The sequence below is a fragment of the Podarcis filfolensis genome, assembly GCF_964270895.1.
Source record: "Podarcis filfolensis genome assembly, chromosome: 3".
NCBI classification, from domain to species: domain Eukaryota; kingdom Metazoa; phylum Chordata; class Lepidosauria; order Squamata; family Lacertidae; genus Podarcis; species Podarcis filfolensis.
The window spans coordinates 95,410,650-95,431,421 of record NC_139606.1 but is presented as its reverse complement, the minus strand read 5'-3'; the positions used below and the strand labels follow the sequence as shown (position 1 = coordinate 95,431,421).

Genomic DNA, 20,772 nt, shown 5'->3' with positions numbered 1-20,772 from the left:
TTATATATCTTATGCTTTATTGTATGTATACATGTTGTCATACACCACCTTGATATTTTATGTGTGTGGGAAGTATATTAATATTTTTATAAATACATTTTTACTGATCTTCACTGTTCACTAACTCTATAATCAGTGATCATGGATCTATCTCTCTGTTCCAACTGAATCAGAAGAGGCAGTTGAGGTGTTAGACTAGTGCTTAGAGGCAGTGATGGGCTGGATGTGGGCTCACTGTATTCATCATAATAATAATATATTTTTTTTATTTATACCCCACCTATCTGGCTTGGTTTCCCCAGCCACTCTGGGAGGCTCCCAACAGAATATTAAAAACACAATAAAACATTGAACATTAAAAACTTCTCTGAACAGGGCTGCCTTCAGATGTCTTCTAAAAGCCAGATAGTTACTTATTTCCTTGACACCTGAAGAGAGGGCGTTCTACAGGGCAGGCGCCACCATGGAAAAGGCCCTCTGTCTGGTTCCCTGCAACCTCACATTCGCAGTGAGGGAACTGCCCAAAAGCCCTCAGAGGTGGACCTCAGTGTCCAGGCAGAACGACAGACTGGCAATTTTGGATTATTGTACTGTGCTCTGTGTGTGGCCTCCCTTGAAGATGACTCAGAAACTTCAATTAGTCCAAAATGCAGGAGCCAGATTGCTGGCTGGGGTTCTGTTTTAAAACAGTTGCATTGGTTGTCAGATTGTTTCTGGGCCCAAGTCAACGTGCTCACATTAGTGTTTAAAGCCCTGAACAACTCAGTCCCCAAACACCTGAAAGACTGCCTCCTTCCCTACAGGCCCTCTCAGGTGCTAAGACTGGCAGAGGGAGCCCTCTTGGTTGTTCCACGGCCTCAGTAGAGGATGAAGGCCCAGGAAACGGTATTCTTTGTGGCAACTCCTAAGTTGTGGAACTCTCTTCTCACAGAGGTGCATCCAGCACCTTCATTATACAGCTTTCGGCAAATGCTGAAGGTGCACCTCTTTACCCTGGCTTTTGACACTTGAGATGTATATTTTTAGGATCTTCCTTATTTCTTTAATTTTATGTTGTTTTTAAACTTTTTTAAATACTGTGTAATATTGTGTTTTAATGTCAATATTGTATTTTAATTGGTTATATCACCCTGGGACCTTAGGGTGAAGGGTAGGCAGTGCCGGATTTACGTATAAGCTAAACAAGCTATAGCTTAGGGCCCCACTCTCTTGGCCTCTCCCCCCCCCCAAAAAGGGAAAAAACTGGATGTACATTTCCAAAATATAAGATAAAAAGCAAATAAAATAAAACCTATGTACAGCAACAGTGGTAAATGGCTTTAGATACCTTTTAGGTCCATAAATTACCATATACTGTGGCATATATTCAACACAAAAAACAGTGACAATTGGGGGGCCACCAGGGGGGCGCATTGGAAGATGGCTGTCAATTACATCTCTCCGACCCAAACGAGGTAATTAAGAGGCTGATATGGGAGTATGCAGCCTCCCTTGCCCCCCCCAAGGGAATGGGGGGGGGACTGCCTTGCCTGCTGTGTCCATAATTCACCCCCGGATTCGAAAGAAGGGGGTGAGGGCACTTGGCACGAAGCCCTCGTGTGGGGTCGCTCTCCCGGACGCTGTCTCTGATCGCACACTGGTTTGCATCAGCTCAAAATATATAATTGGATAAAGAAGCAAATGCACATACTTCAAGTGAAGATCGGGAGTAAAGACTGCTGATTAATGGGATCTCTGTGTGCGGAGCAACGGGCTGGACAATAAATCAAGTGAAGACTCATCATTAAAAGACTGGTATGTCGGACTGAAACAGAAAGGGGGGAGGAAAAAACTTTTCTTTTTTGTCTTATGTGAGTACCCAATAATCCTCCCTCCCAGAGAGAAAGAATTGTTGCAAATTACTAATCACAAGCAGGAGATTAAGAACTGTGTGGAAATAAATTATTGATCAAAGAGAGGACTGGTGGTAATATCAGGAATGGAAGGAAAGCTTTGTGACGCAGTTGCAAATGGAGATTTGTCAAGACAGGCCTGCCCACAGGAGGACGGGGGGGGGGAGGACCGTGGTCATCGGAATGTGAATGCATGGTTATCGGAATGTGAATTTGATCTCGCAGGGCCCCCTGAGATACAGAGCAGGCCGGTGGAAATCAACGGACAGACTGTAGGAATGTTCTTTACGGAGGTGTGGAAATGGCGTCTGTCCTTTATGAGATATGGCTCTTGGAGAGTGTAAAATCCACACAGGACATGTTTGTTTTCAACTCGCTTGTGAAGATTATCAGAGATCACAAAGAAAGGAACATATGATAACAACAAGAAGATGAGGAAAATAATAAAGAGATTATCTGGACAGAACTGGACAGAACTGTGAAATTAAAGCAGCAGCAAGAGTGATGTTTGGATCCCTTTCGGAGCGCGAAGTATGGGTACCCCCAATAAAATTGTAAAAAAATTTGGCTGTATAATTTGGAACTAATGTGATTTGGAATTAATGAGATTTGATTGGCCTGTTAATAAAAATTATTTAAAAAACAAACAAAAAACAGTGACAATTTGTTGTTGACAAAGGACAGCTGGACATATAAAGGGCCCCATTACCTTCAGTAGCTTAGGGCCTCATCAAACCTAAATCCAGCCCTGAGGGTAGGTAATAAATTACAATAAATAATTATAATTGTAATAATTGCTCTGGCCCTATATGATCTATTAAGCCACTTGATGGAAAAGTGAACCTTTCAGCTGAGGTCCTGGAAATGTTTTTAATGCCGTAACCCACCCTGAGACCTTACGGTGAAGGGTGGGTAATGAGCAGCAGCAACAACAACAACAGTAGTAGTAGTAATAATAATAATAATAATAATAATAATAATAATAATAATAATATGATAATGATGATCCAACATGGAGCTGCTGATGGGTAAAACTAGGAACAAGGCCTAGAGTACACACTCACAACCTTTTCCACATGGACCACTGCACTGTGGCTTCCATACGAATTTGCATACTGTGTTGTTTTGTTTTGTTTTTTTAAAAAACCTATTGAAAAATGTGATGAGCAGAAATAACTGCAGATTGGAGCAGATCCAAAAACTGAAAGAGCTCTTGACTCTGCTGAGTTTTCAAGACACTCTATTTCTATACTTGTTCTTTTTTTGTATGCTAGGTTGCCTGCCATTATGTTTATGTAATTCTGACAGTGTTCTTAATGACACACTAACAGATTGTAAAACACGCTGCTGGCATTTACTTGTTTTTTATATTTTTAAAACAATGTCCTTCATGTAACAGTAGTTAAGCGCGGCAGAAGGACATCATTAGAGCCATGGTTAAACTGTAATTTACACCATTAGGAAGGCAGGAGCAATTTTTATTGCCTGGCAATTTTCTTGCTGAAATATTTGGACCATATGGCTCAATTTGTGTAATAACCTTAATTTCAGCACCCTTCAGGTCTGCATTCATCTCCTACGGAATGGTAAAATGCGGTTTAGCAGAAAAGGCAACTGTCTATACTTAGAGAGTTGAGATTAATAACATGTCACGTCCTGTTTTTGGTGAAGGAATTCGAACAGCCGCCAGATGGTATCTCTACAAATAACTGTCAGGGGTCTTGATCTAATCAATACAACGTATTAATACATCTCCCTTTGCTGTTCCTCGAGGGGCTGGTGCGCAACATCTGGAAAGATTGGGGGGACCGCCAAGTAGAAGGCTGATTCTTTTCAGAATCAAACTGAGCCCAATTAATTTTTCATGTATACTTGATAACTGTTTCATAATGAGCTATGTGTCTTGACGGATTTAGGGCTGGCAGTATGGGCAGCCTGTGCTTCCTATCCCCATTCAGTCCACTTACAGAAACCAACCCATTAATCAAGCTATCTGGCATAAAACTGAAATCTCAGCTCAGCAAGAGATCAATAACCATCCTTTAAAAAAGAAGGAGGAAAGGAAAAACACAACCAAACTCTAGTGGGCATAGGTATCAGCCATGACTTTAGTAATTGCTCTAGCAAAAAATAAAACAGAGCCATAATCACTGAAAAGGAATGTACACAGTAAAATTCATTCCCTGATCCCTGTCAAAAAGCCTAAGATTCAAGTTATAAAATATATAATGCAATGTGACTTTTTGGAGAGATAGGGCACCTGGCTGATGTTCAGTGAAATGATTCTAATTGCTATGGCTACCTTTTAAATAATCCAGATAATTTGCACAGCCATTCAACAAACAGGTATGACGACTGTCAAACACAAGAACAGCGCCCATGGCAAAAAGCAAGAGAGGGAAGGGGATGCTGCAAGGTGTTGGCTAGCTTCTAAGAGAAATTGCTTCTTGAGGGCTGGGAATCAAGATAGAAATGATCTTTAAATAAAAAACAGGGTCCTTGAAAGAAAAGGACACTATCTTCTAAAGTGCTGTATCAACCACCTTTGGACAACTCCATGGAACTTCTCAGGTTTTGTGTAATAAGAACCTGGTAGCAACCAATGGATAACAATAATACCTTTGGAGTTTTCACAATTGATTAGCCCTCCAAAAACAGCCATATCTTGAAGCACCCTGTTCCAGAAACTTTCTACCTGCAGGCATAGTCACCAGAGATGCATATAAGTCCTCTTCTGCCTACATTGTTCTATCAATTCAGGAATATATTTCTTTGCATGTGTGTTAGCTGCAAAGGCATATGGGACCATCTATGTGACGTATTCACAATATTATTCCAAATGTCTGCTAAGACATTTCATTATTACATTTACTGAATTTACTCACAAGCTTTCCTGGGGTTTGGGAGTTTCTTTCTCCATATCTTTTTATAATAATAATAATATAATTTATTATTATACATTTCCAATTTATTATTTATACCCTACCCATCTGGCTGGGTTTCCCCAGCCCATCCTTTTCCCCAGACTAAGGATGGAATTCATTGAAAATCTTGTGGTTCTTATCCAAATGGATTTCCCCCCCTAATGCCCATGACCTATGTATCTTTTATAGAGGAAACTGAAAGACAACGAGGAGAGGGGAAAGAGATGGGGCTACAGACGCTCTCTATTTGCTCTGCTGAAACACCAGCAATTTTGACTTCACCTCGCTTTGAAATATTTCCCATACCAGCTGGCCATAACAAAAGTTCTGCAACCAAGAAATATTGCCTGAGTTTGCTTTTTCCCTCCTCCCTTATAGTCCATTTTCCTTTTCTGTCATGTCTGAGCCACCTGGTGGAGAAGTGAAATAGAAACACATTTATATTCTATATAATGACTTGTTATTTTTTAAACAGATTGATTTAAAAAACATTTGAACCTTTTTCTCTCCAAGTTATTTATCTTCTATCTAATGAGTAACTTCCCATTTACTTTCCTTCTTTCTTTGTTTCACTACCGATGTTTGACTTAAGCCACGCACAAGACCTCTGAGCCTTATTCTCTGACCTCCACACATTCATCTCTGCTAGCTGCATAGAGTCTACACACACATACCAGGTATATATAGGCTCCTAAACCTCCACTGCCTTGTGCGATATCTTCAGAAGGAGGAGTAAACCCTACATAAATCCGGACTGGAGTCCCTAAGATGGTTGGATGGCACCTCATAGCCTCCTTCTGGCAACTCCAGAAGCGAAGCTGGTGCCAAATGTATTGATCTGATTTCCTTAGGACCACTCCATTGTCTTGAGAGAGAGACAGATGCCAACAACTGTATGCACAATCTGAGACCTTCTATGTTGCATGTTATCGTGGGCTCCATATGAATGATATCAATAAATGTGTGGAGGTCAAGGGCTGGCCAGAAAGCACTGTGCTGATCAGCCACCCACACATGTTCATTTATAGCCAAATACACACCTGAACAGAGCCATTCAGTTTCTTGACAGTCAATGATGAATAACCTGGAGAATGAATATATCAGTACAGTTTATGAATCCCTTTGATTGCAAGGCGTATTTTACACACTTCTATCAAGCTCTTATTATTAACAGATTAAGAGACAATGGTTTATTTTCCACTGAAGCCTCCTCAGTTCAAAGGTACAATAAAGTTAGGGTCAGCCATTCCTGACCAGCTCTATTTAGGAAGCAAATTCTGCATCTTGAAAGCTGAATTCAAATAACATGAATAATTTGAGGTGCCTGTGCTAGGTGTGGGTCATTTCACTAGGATTAGAAAGTAAATGTCTCTCTATTTGAGAGTTCACTGGTTGCTGCAACTTTAAAAAACCCTCCACTGTTAGGCATAATTAAAACACTCTAACAGTTCAGTAATTTAAACATTGCAGTATTGTTGTAATATTTTTCTAGGCTTCAGGAGTTCACAACTGTTTGGCCCAATCCAATCTGGGAACACTGGAGAAGTTATCACCCATCAAGGTAATTACTTTCAAGTTGAAATAATTACTCCATCAATGTTAATGGTCTTTCAACTTCAATAAAGCACTCACCTGCCGATAATCACCGCTAACCTCTTGCTCTCATGCAATTCCCTCTCTATTTAGTGGGTTATATTGCAGCCGTTAGAGTGGTCACTTGTCCTGAACAGCTGCTGAATTTCACTTTGCTTGGCTGTGAACCATAAAAAAATTAGTCATCTGTGTATGGTTTCCTCATAACCCATAAGCCCTTGCAGAGCTAACGATGTGATCTTCTAGCTCCAATAGGGCATGTCTGGGGCAGCCATCTTGTTTCTGTTGGTGGCTACTCTCCATGCTAGCAACAGCACAGCAGTTCAATTAACATTTGCCCCCTCATTGCCACTTGCAGCTTTTGGTCTTTGCTAAGTGGCATGTAGCCTGAACTGGTGGCATATGCAGCTCTCAGTATTCTGAATACTTGCTCGCCATATAATTTCAGAAATCCAAATGTGTTTTAAGGTGACTGAAAAGATGGGTAGTGCAAAATATTGTTGCTCAGTGTGGAATACTTAATTTCCACTTCTCTTATCTTATTTGTAATAAGACTGCTGCATAACTGCAGCAGCTGATGTGTCTCTAATACACAAATCTGCTTTCTCTTCCCTCCTCACTCCTTTTTCCTTTTGCATCAGGTCTTTTTAGATTGTAAACTTGTGGGCAGGGACTCTCTATCTCGGCACAGCACTCAGATCGTATTAGGTGCTTTGTAAGAGATTGGTAAATCAATGGTGGACTGCTGTGGGGCAGATGTTTCTCACTTCTAGGTACAGGAATATTACTCAGTCCCTACTTGAGAACTGATATGCCAAATTGCATTGCAGACATCAGAACTGTATGACTGTTCCAGGAAATTAGTAAGGTTTAACAAAAGCTTTTCAGAAAGAATAACTCAACTTTTTTCCAGGTAGGCTACAGCCCAGCAAGTTATCACTGTAGAGAAATATTGAGCACATTCCAGGACCACTGGATTTTATTTATTTGTTCGTTTATTTTACTCATCAGATTTGTTAGCCACTATATCTTGCCCATGGCAATCCAAAGCGACTTACAACTCTCTGCCATTAAAAGCAATGAAATTTTAAGAAGTGTAACAGGCTGAATTGTGCCCAACATCATTAGCAGTCTCCCATATATGCCTTGTGAACTCTTATCCTGCAATGTAATGTTACATTTCATTACAGCCACTGTGAAGAAGTGTAATTATTTCATGATTTTATGCGTTGTATTTTGTTGTTAAATTGTTCCTTTTGCTTTAGAGCAATTAACCCCCAGCACAGGGGCATGATACATCCTCCCAAGCAACTTTTTCTGATCCCCCAAGACACGTACCACATGATTTTCATTTCAAATCATGGGGGGGGGGGATAAGGTACAGTCGTCCTGCCCAGCATGTATATGTACAGTACCTGGAAACCAACCAATCAACTCAAACCCAGAAATGGCAGGAGAGGGCTCGAGAGTCTTTGTGGCTCATGAGGAGACCCTCCCTGGACATTGCTGTCATCAGTGAGGACAGAGAAAGCTTGAAGAGACTGGAGGTGCAGGGGAGCTTTGTTTACGCTTCTCAGCCTCCCCACCTAACAGCAGATGTGCAGGGTAGTGCAGCTGCCACCGCCATGTCCCCCCATCCCAGAGCTTCAATTCCATTTGTGGATATTTTTGGGATACTGTATTTTTTGTATGGATTGACGAGGGAGTGTCAGAGAGGGAGTTCAAAGGGTGTTTAGAGAGTGTTCCCCACTTTACACAATTTCACATATGCATATGGGGGCCTAGAACATAAACCCCCACATAAGTGAGGGGGACACACCTATACACAGAGGATTGTGGAGTTCTCTGCCCAGTTCAGCACCCCGATGGGGATGCAAGTGGCCCCCTCCCTGCTCATCATATCAACAATTTGATGAGCCAGCAGGAGGCAATAACCATATCTTCATATGTGTGCCTGATGCGTGTGTGTTTGCACACTTTTATCTCCATGTATGTTGTATCCTCTATGTCTTTCTATGTGATATGCATGTGGGAGTGCTGACCTGTAGTGGTCAGCACTGTTTGCCTGACCTATCAATCTGGGACACCAAACTTGCCACCGCCTTGCCCCATCCCTTCTTCATAAGTTGCAGTGACATTGGTGATGGGAGGGTCAGGTAAGTGCCTCCACTCCCCTGGCCACTACTGATGCCAACGATGAATGAAGCCCTTTGGCAAAAAAAAGGGGAGACGTTCATTTTAGAGCCTGTTCATACCAGGTAGCTTAAAGAAGAAAAAGACGACGACGAAGAGTTTGGATTTGATATCCCACTTTATCACTACCCGAAGGAGTCTCAAAGCGGCTAACATTCTCCTTTCCATTCCTCCCCCACAACAAACACTCTGTGAGGTGAGTGGGATTGAGAGACTTCAGAGAAGTGTGACTGGCCCAAGGTCACCCAGCAGCTGCATGTGGAGGAGCGGAGACGCGAACCCGGTTCACCAGATTACGAGTCCACCGCTCTTAACCACTACATCACACTGACTCACAAGGTTACAAGAGGCTCAAAAGTTCAGCCCAGGAATGTTACATTTAAAGGGGAAATGAAACATAGAAAGTAAAGGTGGGAAGGAGAAAGAGAAACCAAATAATTTATGGGAAAGAGAAGCTCAAGCCGAACTCTGCTGCCCTTGTGATTCAGCAATAGGTTGAGAGGTGGAGTGGAAATAAAGGGTGGGAGACATCTAATAAGCCTCACCAGCAGAAGCCCTGCTCTACTCCTCCATGTGCCTTCTGCATCCCTGAAAGTGGCTTGGGGTGGAGTGGGGGAATCCCCACAACAGGGCAAATGGGGAGGAAAGGGGGATCATTCTGTCTGGCAAGCAGATAGAGTGCAGCACTGAATTCCACCCAGTGCACAGGCCACAGCCCCAAGCCACTGCAGCCATTCTTTACATTTCTACTTGCTCATTTTCAGGCTTTTACTGTTATGCTACATAGTGTAGGTTTCTGCGGTCTATTTGGACATGCGGCATACGTCGAATGCAACGCACACAAGAAGGAATGCTAAAACAAATTCCTTGGTTAGCAAAGGCTTTGTAAATAGGAATCTTCTCTCTCTCTCTCCACACACACACACACAAATCTTGAACTTTGGTAGCAATAGAAACATAAAGGACAGACCTCTCTGCTTGCTCGATACTGTAAGTCTTGCAAAGTAACGTGAAAGCTTGTGTGAGAGAATGACTAATGGCATATCCCATGAGAGAGCTCCAGTTGAGATGCTTTAGGAGATTAAATGCTTTAGCCTAGTACCCCCGTAAGCTATATTTTAAAGGGGCATAAGTTTAATCATTGGAAGCTAGTTCCTTCAATAAAATTAGATTTTAATTAAAACATCTCATTCACAAATTTGCAGTTAAGTGTTTGCCAGCAATTTCATGGGAAATTCTATTTCCACAGAGTAGCAATTTTCAAACATGATGTCTTTATTTTAGATTCCTGTGAAATTGAACACACACACACACACACACACACACAGGCATTATTCACATATCAGCCCAGTACTACTTATGTCAATAATTAGAGTTGAGATCAATTTTCATCTGATACAAAATTCAAGTTGAATTTGGAGGCACACCAGGAATTTTAAAGGATGCCAATGAGTTTTTATATAACTAGTAACATATCTCATGTGATGAGGTGGACATTTTGTTTTGGACAAAATTCAATGCCAACGAATTGTGAAGGAAAATATCCAGATAATTTCAGGGGAGTTAAAATAGTTTTGAGGTTGATAAATTAGATAACATTTTTAATTTCTCATCTTCCTAGTCATGGGGTTTGATATTAGTAAATGAAATGCATAAATATTAGTTGCAACCAATGGCAACTTCAGGACCACTGGGGGGGGGGGAATAGAAATTGTACAAAAAAAGTTCAGTTGTGTTTTTTTTCATGACTCCAAGATACTCCTCATTCTTGAATGGACTCAATCAGTTCCACGGTGTATGTGAGTTTCCCTGTCTCTTTTAATTCAGCAATTTAGCACTAAATGTGAAGTTTCAGAGAAGTTCCCTGAAACAGAAGCTTCAGAAAAACGACATTGCACATAAAAAGTCACTGCTCCTATTATTTTCATCTGCTCCTACAGGAGGGTAGGCTACCCGCATAGGCTGAAGACCAATATGGACTGCATTTGCTACATCAGCACATCCATCCGCAAATCCAGAGTTCCATTCAATGTGTCCTACATTGCATTTAGGGAAATAAAGCACTGCTTTAGTATAAAGCATTAATTTGCAATAAATTTGGTGGGCAGGGAAGCTGTCTTGCTCTGCAGATACAAATGTTTAGCACAGTAACACACATTTTTAAATGAAAAGTGAAAGAATTTTAAAATAAAAATAGAAAGATAGTAAAATGCATCAGTGCTATCTAAACCATACTTGATCTTTATGCATATATTTCTGACATATTTTTCCATTTCAGGTTTTGTAGGGTAATGTTTCTCCAGTGCCAAGAAAATACTAATTTAAAAGGCGTTAAAATGCCTTTGCTAAAGAAACATACTGTGGCAACATTATTTAAAAAGCCATTTTGGTACATTTTATTGCCCTCAATGCAACCATCTTGGATATTTTCTGTTGTTGTTGGCATGATGTGCAAGACAATTCAATGCATGATTGGAGAGAGGAATTCCAAAACTCAACATCATGCTGAATGGTACTTGAAAAGGATTTTCAAAACAACTAGAAACTATCCACTTGTCAGTTCTGGCCTTTAACCTTTAAAACATATGTTTTAAATTGTTGCAAGAGAGTTAAAGTGTCTGATCACTAGTGGGAAACAATAAATTTGCTTTGGGGAAAGTGTGCAATTCTAGATACTTCAGGTCCTAATATATTGTCCAGATGCAATACCATGCAGGCATGGCCAAACCTGGCCCTCCATCTGTTTTGGGACTACAACTCCCATCATACACAGGACCAGTGGTCAGGGATGATGGGAATTGTAGTCCCAAAACAGCTGGAGGGCCAAGTCTGGCCATGCCTGCTGTAGAGGGAAGCAAACATATATGCAGTCTTGCCATATAACTTGGCATGTACTTATTGAACAGCTGGAAGGCTATGAGTTGTACATAACATTTAAAAAAATCAAGAGAAAGAAATTCAGGCTCTTCCTCAATATTGACCACTTCTTATCCCTGCTAATCTGCTCATGTTGAAAGTAAGACAAGAAAAAAACAACAGCTCATATATTTCCCACAGAAAATGGTATTCAGAAAATTTTAAGATAGAATATGATATTCTGTCAAAATAAATTAAAAAATTAAAAAATTGTCTAGCAGCACCTTAGAGACCAACTAAGTTTTAATTTTTTTATTTATTTCGACTGCATCAGACCAACACGGCTACCTACCTGAATCTAGAATCATGGAAGGCACCACATTGAGCCACATGAAATGGAAGTCCATCAATCTCAATCTCAATGCACACGAAAGCTTATACCCAGAACAAACTTAGTTGGTCTCTAAGGTGCTACTGGACTATTCATTCATTCATTCATTCATTCATTTTGACTGTATTTTGACGGCTACCTACCTGAATCTATGATATTCTGATCTGACATGAGTCTATATTGTGGTGAATTCTAGACTATATGAAAGTCTCCATTATTATATGAGTTATATACAGTGGTACCTTGGGTTACAGACGCTTCGGGTTACAGACGCTTCAGGTTACAGACTCCGCTAACCCAGAAATAGTACCTTGGGTTAAGAACTTTACTTCAGGATGAGAACAGAAATCGTGCGGCGGCGGTGCGGCGACAGCGGGAGGCCCCATTAGCTAAAGTGGTACCTCAGGTTAAGAAGAGTTTCAGGTTAAGAACGGACCTCCAGAACGAATTAAGTTCTTAACCCTGTATAATGTAATTAGAATATATGAAAGTCTCCATTATTCTGCATTGGGGTAGAACCAAGACTAACAGGTCCCAGGCATTTTCCACCCCATTACTTCAGATTAATACATAGTGGCATAGATAGGTGACTTTTTTGAGGCTGGCTTAAGTAGACATCATACATCAGATGGTAAAAAACAACTGAGGCCTGCTTCCTGACGTTATTTTCTATTTGCATAAGAAGAGCCCTGCTCACTCAGGCCAATGGCCCATCTCGTCCAGTATTCTGCTTTCACAATGGCCAACCAGGTGCCTATGGGAAGCCCACCAGAAGAACCTGAGTCAACAGCACTCTCTCCACATGCTGTTCCCAGCAACCAGGATCCAGAGGCCTACTGCCTCCAACCATGAGGGCAGAGCATAGCCATGATGGCTCTTAGCCACTGGTAGCTTTATCCTCCATGAATCTGTCTAGTCTTCTTTCAAAGCCATCCATATTGGTGGCCATCACTACATCTTGTTAGAGCGAATTCCACAGTTCAACTCTGCACTGTGTGAAGAAGTACTTTATTTTGTCTGTCCTGAATCTTCCAACATTCATTTACTTGTCCCTGAGTTGTAGTATTATGAGGTATTATGAGGTAGGGAGGAGCAAAACTCCATTCACTTTCTCCACAACTTATATAACCTTACACAGTTCCGTTATATCCCTCCTTATCTTTTTCCTGAGGAAAAAGAAAGACCAATTGGACTTGATTTGCCTACAAGAGACCCACGTGACAAGAGCACACAGAAAATTATTAATAAATAAAAGACTGGGACAGGAATTTATATCTTCAGACAGAGTAAAAAAGAGAGGAGTGGTGATCTATGCAAAAGAAAAATTGCAACCGAAACAAATCTTTAAAGATGATCAAGGAAGATATTTGGCAATTGAAATTCAATTTCAAGGAGAGAAGTATTTGATAGTGGGAATATATGCACCAAACGAAGGGAAAGCTGAATTTTTTAAGAAGTTGCATGAAATTTTGATGGACCATATGGATTACAACTTAATTTTGATGGGAGATATGAATGGAGTAGTTTCAACAAATATGGACAAGGCACAAAGACAGGTAATAACAAAAGATGGAAGACTACCAAAGACTTTTTTTGAAATGACTGACAATATGGACTTGATTGATATTTGGAGAACAAAACACCCATTAGAAAGAGAGGGAACCTTCTTTTCTGAAGCCAAAATGACATGGACAAGGATTGACCAAATCTGGGTGACTAGCAGTATGGCTCCGAACATAAAAAAAGTAGAAATCTGCCCAAAAACTTTCTCCGACCATAATGCTGTAAAGATGGTGATGAGGCAAACAACAACTGGTTCCTTCAGATGGAGAATGAATGACACCTTATTTAGAGATGAGGAGATCTGCAAGAAGGCCCAAAAAACCTTGAAAGACTATTTTGAAATCAACTTAAGGTCTGAAGTAGAAAAAAGAATAGTATGGGACGCAAGCAAAGCCGTGATGAGAGGGTTTTTGATTCAGCAAAATACTTTAAAGAAGAGAAAGCAAAATGAGAAAAAAGAGAGAATTTTGGAAAAGATAAAAGAAGGGGAAAAACAATTAAGGTCGAAGCCAAAATCCCAAGAGATTCTAAGAGAAATCAAATTTCATCAAACACAATATATGGAACTGATGAATCAAGAATTAGAGTGGAAAATTAAACAAATGAGACAAAAGACCTTTGAATCTGCTGATAAATGTGGCAAGTTACTGGCTTGGCAAATAAAGAAGAGACAAAAACTCAACACGGTAACAAATATAGAAGCGGAAGGAAAAAACATAAGCAACCCAGCGGAAATTAGGAATTGTTTTCAGAACTACTTTAGACAACTTTACACACAAGGGCCGCAAAAAGAGATGGACATACAACAGTTCCTCGAGGAAAATGGGCTGAAAAAGGTTTCGCAAGAAAGTAAGATAATATTGAACCAGGAGATATCAGCACAAGAAATAGAAGATGCCATTCAAGGTATGACGCTGGGCAAATCCCCCGGACCGGATGGACTGACTTCCAAATATTACAAAGTTTTGAAGGAAGGGTTGATACAACCTCTGAAGGAAGTCTGCAATGAGATTATGGAGGGGAAAAGGGCACCCGATACGTGGAGAGAGGCCTACATTACACTTATAGACAGAGACTGAAAAGACCCAACTTAAAAACTACCGACCCATCTCGTTATTGAATGTGGATTACAAACTCTTTGCTGACATTTTAGCAAAAAGACTGAAAAGAGTTTTGATGGAGGAGATTCACGGGGACCAAGCGGGCTTTCTCCCAAAAAGGCATTTGTCGAACAATGTAAGGAATATAATTGACATTTTGGAAAAGCTGGAAGTGAACATAAACACTAAAGCCGTTTTGATATTTGTGGATGCCGAGAAAGCCTTTGACAACATTTCTTGGAGTTTTATGTTGAAGAACCTCCGGGGGATGGGGGTAGGCCAAGGGTTTGAGAATGGTATAGGTGCAATATACTCTGAACAGAAAGCCAAACTAATTGTAAATAATGTGGTTACAGAAGAGTTCAAGATTGAAAAAGGGACACGTCAGGGGTGCCCTATCTCCCCATTACTTTTTATATCGGTCCTGGAGGTTTTGCTTAATATGATTAGGAGGGACCAGTTGGTTAAAGGGATTCAGGTCGGAGCTAAACAATATAAATTGAGAGCATTTGCAGATGACTTAGTACTTACATTACAAGAGCCAGAAGCTAGCACGAAAAGAGTTTTGGAAATAATTCAAGAGTTTGGTCAAATGGCAGGATTTAAATTGAATAAGTCTAAGACAAAGGTTTTGGAGAAAAACTTGACACAGATAGAAAAGGAAAGGTTTCAGAATGAGACAGGGTTAACGGTGGTTAAAAAAGTGAAATATTTGGGTATAAATATGACAGCTAAAAATGTGAATTTGTTTAAAGATAATTATGAAAAAACTTGGAGAGAAGTGAAAAAAGATTTGGAGACTTGGTCCAACTTAAAGCTTTCCTTGTTAGGCCGTATTGCAGCTATAAAGATGAATGTATTGCCAAGAATGTTGTTTTTGTTCCAAGCATTGCAAATAATTGATAAAATGGATTGTTTCAAGAGGTGGCAAAAAGACATATCTAAATTTGTCTGGCAGGGCAAAAAGCCCAGAATTAAATTTAAGATATTAACGGATTCAAAGGAAAGAGGGGGGTTTGCCCTGCCAGACTTCAAACTTTACTATGAAGCAGCAGCTTTCTGCTGGCTGAAAGAATGGCTACTTCTTGAAAACACAGACATTTTGGATTTGGAAGGTTTTAATAACATTTTTGGGTGGCATGCATATTTGTGGTATGACAAGGTTAAAGCACATAAAAGTTTCAAAAATCATATTGTCAGAAAAGCACTATTAAATGTCTGGGTCAGATATAAAGACTTGCTGGAAAATAAAACTCCAAGGTGGCTGTCGCCAATGGAAGCTAAGGCAGTTAAAAAGTTAAATATGGAGTCCAAGTGGCCAAGATACTGGGAAATTTTGGAAAAGGAAGGGGACAAATTGAGATTGCAGAGTTTTGAGAAATTAAAAGGGAAGGTGAGAGACTGGTTCCACTACCATCAAATAAACGAAGCGTTTAAACTGGACAGTAAAATTGGCTTCCAGGTGGAAAAATCAAAATTGGAGACAGAACTGTTAGAACCCAGTACTAAGAATTTGTCCAAAATGTACAATTTGCTGCTGAAATGGAATACACAAGATGAAACGGTTAAATCGGTCATGATTAAATGGGCTCAGGACATTGGTCATAATATCTTGTTTGCTGATTGGGAAAAGTTGTGGACCACCGGGATAAAATTTACGGCATGTAATGCCTTAAGAGAAAACATTATGAAAATGATATATAGGTGGTACATAACCCCAGTCAAGCTTGCAAAGATTTACCATGTGCCTGATAACAAATGTTGGAAATGTAAAGAAACTGAAGGTACATTTTTTCATCTTTGGTGGACTTGCCCGAAGATTAAGGCATTCTGGGAAATGATCTATAATGAACTTAAAAAGGTATTTAAATATACTTTCCCCAAGAAACCAGAGGCCTTTCTCTTGGGTATTGTCGGCCAAGGGGTGTTAAAGACGGATATAACTTTCTTTATGTATGCTACAACAGCAGCTAGAATACTCATTGCGAAGTACTGGAAGACGCAGGAACTACCCACACTGGAAGAATGGCAGATGAAGGTGATAGACTATATGGGCTTGGCAGAAATGACGAGCAGAATCCGAAACCAGGGAAGAGAAGCAGCGCAAGAAGAATGGAAAAAATTCAAGGACTATTTAAAGAAATATTACAAAGTTAATGAAAGTTAGAATGATGTTGGACTGGAAACTAAATGGTTACTATTAGTAATGGTTAAGACAAGGAGAATAAGGAAGAATAGGCTAAATTTAAATTAAAATAAGGGAAGATTTGCTGAACAATCAATAAGAATTTGGAATACAGAAAGGGGAGGCATGAGGAAGTCGGGGAAGATGGGATATGAAATTAGGATATGAAATGATACATGTTTTTTTGTTTTGTTTTGTGTTTTTTGTATGTTTATGTTCGTTGTATTGTGTTTATATGGAAAATAAAAATATTATATATAAAAAAAAAAAGAAAGAAAGAAAAAAAGACCTGTAAGGAGCATACCCTTTTCCTAGGGAAGTTACTTCAGCCCCTTGATCATTTTGGCTTCCCTTTTCAGAACCATTTCCAGATCTACAGTATCTTTTTTTGAAGTAAGACATTTGCAACACAGTGCCAGTCCAACGCCTCCTTTGACATTACGATTGCTGAAATAGCCAATTTACAGCAAAATCACAACACTGTATCTTGTTCTTAGTTCTGCCATTTCTTCCATGCAGAAATTGTATCCATCTAATTAGAGGTTCCTGTATTTGTCAAGGTTTGCAACTTACAGTATGGGAGTGCCAGGTGCTACTGTTGGTAAAAGCGTTTTCTTTTTGTGGTGGTTGATTTATTTCTGATTTTGAAGAGTTATGAGGCAAATCTTCCTAATTACTAAACATAAATCATAGGAGTCAAGCTAATGCTAATTTTACTATCATGCTTAAACCAGCATGCACTTGGAATGGTTGAAAAAATATATCTGATTTTGCTATGATTATATTTCATTTTGGACTTTTAAGTCTCCTAACCAAAGGATATTTACTAGTAAGTTCTGCTATGCTCAGTGGAACTTATGAACCAACATGCATGGGATTGTGATGGGCTGTTGTTCATGTGTAGATGTCCTCATTGTTGCATGTGAATCATCCATTATTAGTGTACATGGGCAACTAAGGATTGCACCATGTGAATATTTTAGGACTACAACACTTAATCTATGAATCAAGACTAAAAAGGTGCTTCCAATTAATTGGGCAACACATTTTAATACAAATACTTTCAACGCATGGGAGGCAGGAAACTGGGGATGGCAAATGCCATTAAAAAAGAAAAATCCCTGGATTTTCTCCCATACAAGAGCTTTTTCTACGATAGTGACCACTATGATGTATGTGCACATCAACTAAAAACAAAGTATCCTTGTTTGCTTCAGAACTATTGTCGTTATTCATATATACATATAACTGATTAATCAACTATGACCAATGGTTTGTCTGACTAACCATAGTTTGTGTGATTGAATTTTTATGTGTTTTTCTTATACAGAGATATTATTGTAAATCACTTTGATTTTTTTATGCTGTAGCATTATATAAATATCTTTTTTATAAACAAATAAGTAATGCAACCAGAAACATGCAATCTTTCTTGAAATGGCCGACAGCCCTAATATGCACTTCTAAACCACAAATGAGGTCAGAAAAGGAAACTGCATGCATTTCTAAAAATGACTCCTTCACGTTGGCTGATTATCTAACACTTACCGATACAGTTAATGCAGTAACAGCTGGCGTGTTAAATGTCGGGTCGCTCTGTCTCTCTTGATAGACGACACGATATTGAGAAATGGCACCGTTAGGAGAAGTGGGTTCGGTCCAATTTAGGAGCACAGAGTAAGCGCTTAAAGCTTGGCCCCAGGGAACTTTCATGCCCCAAGGTGGGGCTTCCAGAGTTTGTGTTGAAGACCACAGACTATCCACAGAGCCCTTGAAATTCTGTGCCCTAATGCGGTATTCATACTCCGTGAACGGCTGAAGGACATCTGTAGCATCAATGAATTCTAAAGCACCTTCAGACCAGATGAAAATAAGCAGTTCCTCTCGAGTACCCACTGGACGTCTGAAAGTCATACAAAAAACACCTGTAAATAACTTTTATAGCCACTAATAAATAAGATCATTTGATGCTGAAGTACAAACTTCAAAATGACTATAGCCTAGTATAGTTCAGTTTTTATCATTAACAATGTGCATACTTATTACACCAAATCAATACATTACCTGACGTGCCACTTGCAACAGCAAACATGGTGCATCTGCTGATGCGAAATCAGCTCAGGTGCTAGGCAGGTGTCATGATCACGCCCTACGAACAATGGACTTTTTCTTTCGCAAGTACAAATCTTTACCTATTGTCAAATTTGGTTGTTTCAATACTGATGGTTACCTGTAGCAACTGTTTTTAAAGTCATGACATATTTACAGGAAGCAGCGGTTTTTGTTTTGTGCTAAGTTGGTGGTAAAAGTTGACTTGGTTACTGTTTGACTTGGTACTGCGTAAGGAAAAGCAGAGTATGTACATGGGCCAACACATGCATGTAATAACACAAGTGCAATAAAGTCAAAGCACAGTATAAAATCATAGAGTTGGAAGGGACCTCAAGGATCCTTAGTCCAATCCCCAGCAATGCGGGAATCCCAGCTAAAGGATTCACGACAGATGGCCATCTAGCTCTGCTTAAAAACCTCCAATGAAGTAGAGTTTACCACCTCCTGAGAGAGTCTGATCCACTGTCGAACAACTCTTACTGTCAGAAAGTTCATCCTGGTGTTTAGTCGGAATCACCTTTCTTTTAACTTGACGCCACTGGTTCGGGTCCTAGCCTCTGGAGCAGGAGAAAACAAGTTTGCTCCATCTTCCGTGTGGCAGCCCTTTAGACATCTGAAGATGGCTGCCATAGCTCTCCATCTCCTCTTTTCCAGGCTAAATATACTCAACTCCCTCAGCTGTTCCTCATAAGGCTTGGTTTCAGAACCCTGGTCATCTTGGCTGCCTTCATCTGGACATGTTCCAGCTTGTTTATATTCTTCTTTAACTGTGTTGCCCAGAACTGGACACAGTACTCCCAGTGTGGTCTGACAAATGAGGAATAGAGTGGGACAATGACTTCCCATGATTAGGACACTATACTTCTGTTGATGCAGCCTAGAATAGCATTAGTTTTCTTTTCTTTTCTTTTTTGCTGTTGCATCACATTGTTGACTCATGTTAAGCTTGTGGTCTCAATCACAGTGGTTCAGGGTAGGAAGAAGTATGGTGTGGGAGGTGAGCTAAAGCAACCATCAATATGTTCTGTGCTAGTTTTGTGCAAAAATGCCAGAAGACTGATTGCCATGGAAGGGACTACCTCAGCCCAACTTACTGTTGGGGTAAGTGAGTTTAATGGAAGTTTGAGGAAAGAGCCTTGTAGAAACTCCAATTCAATCTGTTGCTACTAGGTTTCCAGATTCTGCACCTTTATCCAAAGATTAACATCATGATTTTATGCAAATCACTTGTATCATTGGGGCCTAGCAGCTTTTTAATTTTTGGAAGAGAGGTAGAATTTTCAAGCTGCAATGGGCTTTATGGTAAAATGCACCATGTTTTATCGCGGTTAGAGTGTTGTACTAGGACCTTGGAGCATTCAAAGCCCCATTCAGCCCTAAAGCTTGGGCCAGTCACCATCTCTCAGTCTAATGTACTTCACAGAGTTGTGAGGATAAAATGGGGAAGAAGAGAACCATCTATGCCCCTGTGAGCTGCTTGGAAGAAATGTGAGACATAAATGTAAGAGTAAATATAATAAATTAATTAAATGTTTATTAGTTGCCAGGAAGCATAGGGCACACTTGTGGTGCTTTCATTTAGTGCAGAGTTTTGCATAAAATGCCCTCCTAGTGAGTTACAAAAATATGTCAATCACAAAAAAGTGAAAAATTATATTTTATGTGCAGCAATGCTCGTTGGTTTGCTTTGCACTGTATAGCTTCTCAATTAGCCACCATAGCTGTTTGTTGGGTTCACAAATTACTGTTTAGTAACGTGGAAAATCTGTGATAAACAGCTTCTCTCCCTGATAGATCAAATATGCCACCAACCGTGAGCTCTTCCACAAGCAAAGCCGAACAATGTAGTCTGGTTAAAGTGTTTAGATCTTATTACTGTTGAATATTTAATGAAAGAAACTTATGGTTAGGTAAATGGTTCCATCTGTAGTGCTAAAAGGAGAATATCCTCATGTATGAATAA

General features: G+C 39.9%; 1 protein-coding gene and 1 long non-coding RNA gene across 8 annotated transcripts in view; one reads left to right on the top strand and one right to left on the bottom strand.

Annotated features, from left to right (window-relative positions):
- The window catches only part of USH2A (usherin), a 432,455-nt gene that overhangs the window by 56,379 nt on the left and 355,304 nt on the right, over nt 1-20,772 (bottom strand). For all 7 annotated transcript variants that reach the window (XR_014545784.1, XM_083604668.1, XM_083604669.1 and 4 more), the window contains one exon: nt 18,246-18,600. Coding sequence is in view for 6 of the 7 variants with exons in the window: in XM_083604668.1 (XP_083460794.1) it covers nt 18,246-18,600 (355 nt within the window). In the remaining variant the exon portion in view is untranslated. The remainder of the gene's footprint in view (nt 1-18,245; nt 18,601-20,772) is intronic.
- LOC310758943 lies at nt 876-7,516 on the top strand. Its single transcript, XR_014546119.1, has 3 exons — nt 876-978; nt 6,309-6,377; nt 7,421-7,516. It is a non-coding gene; the product is annotated as an uncharacterized lncRNA (long non-coding RNA).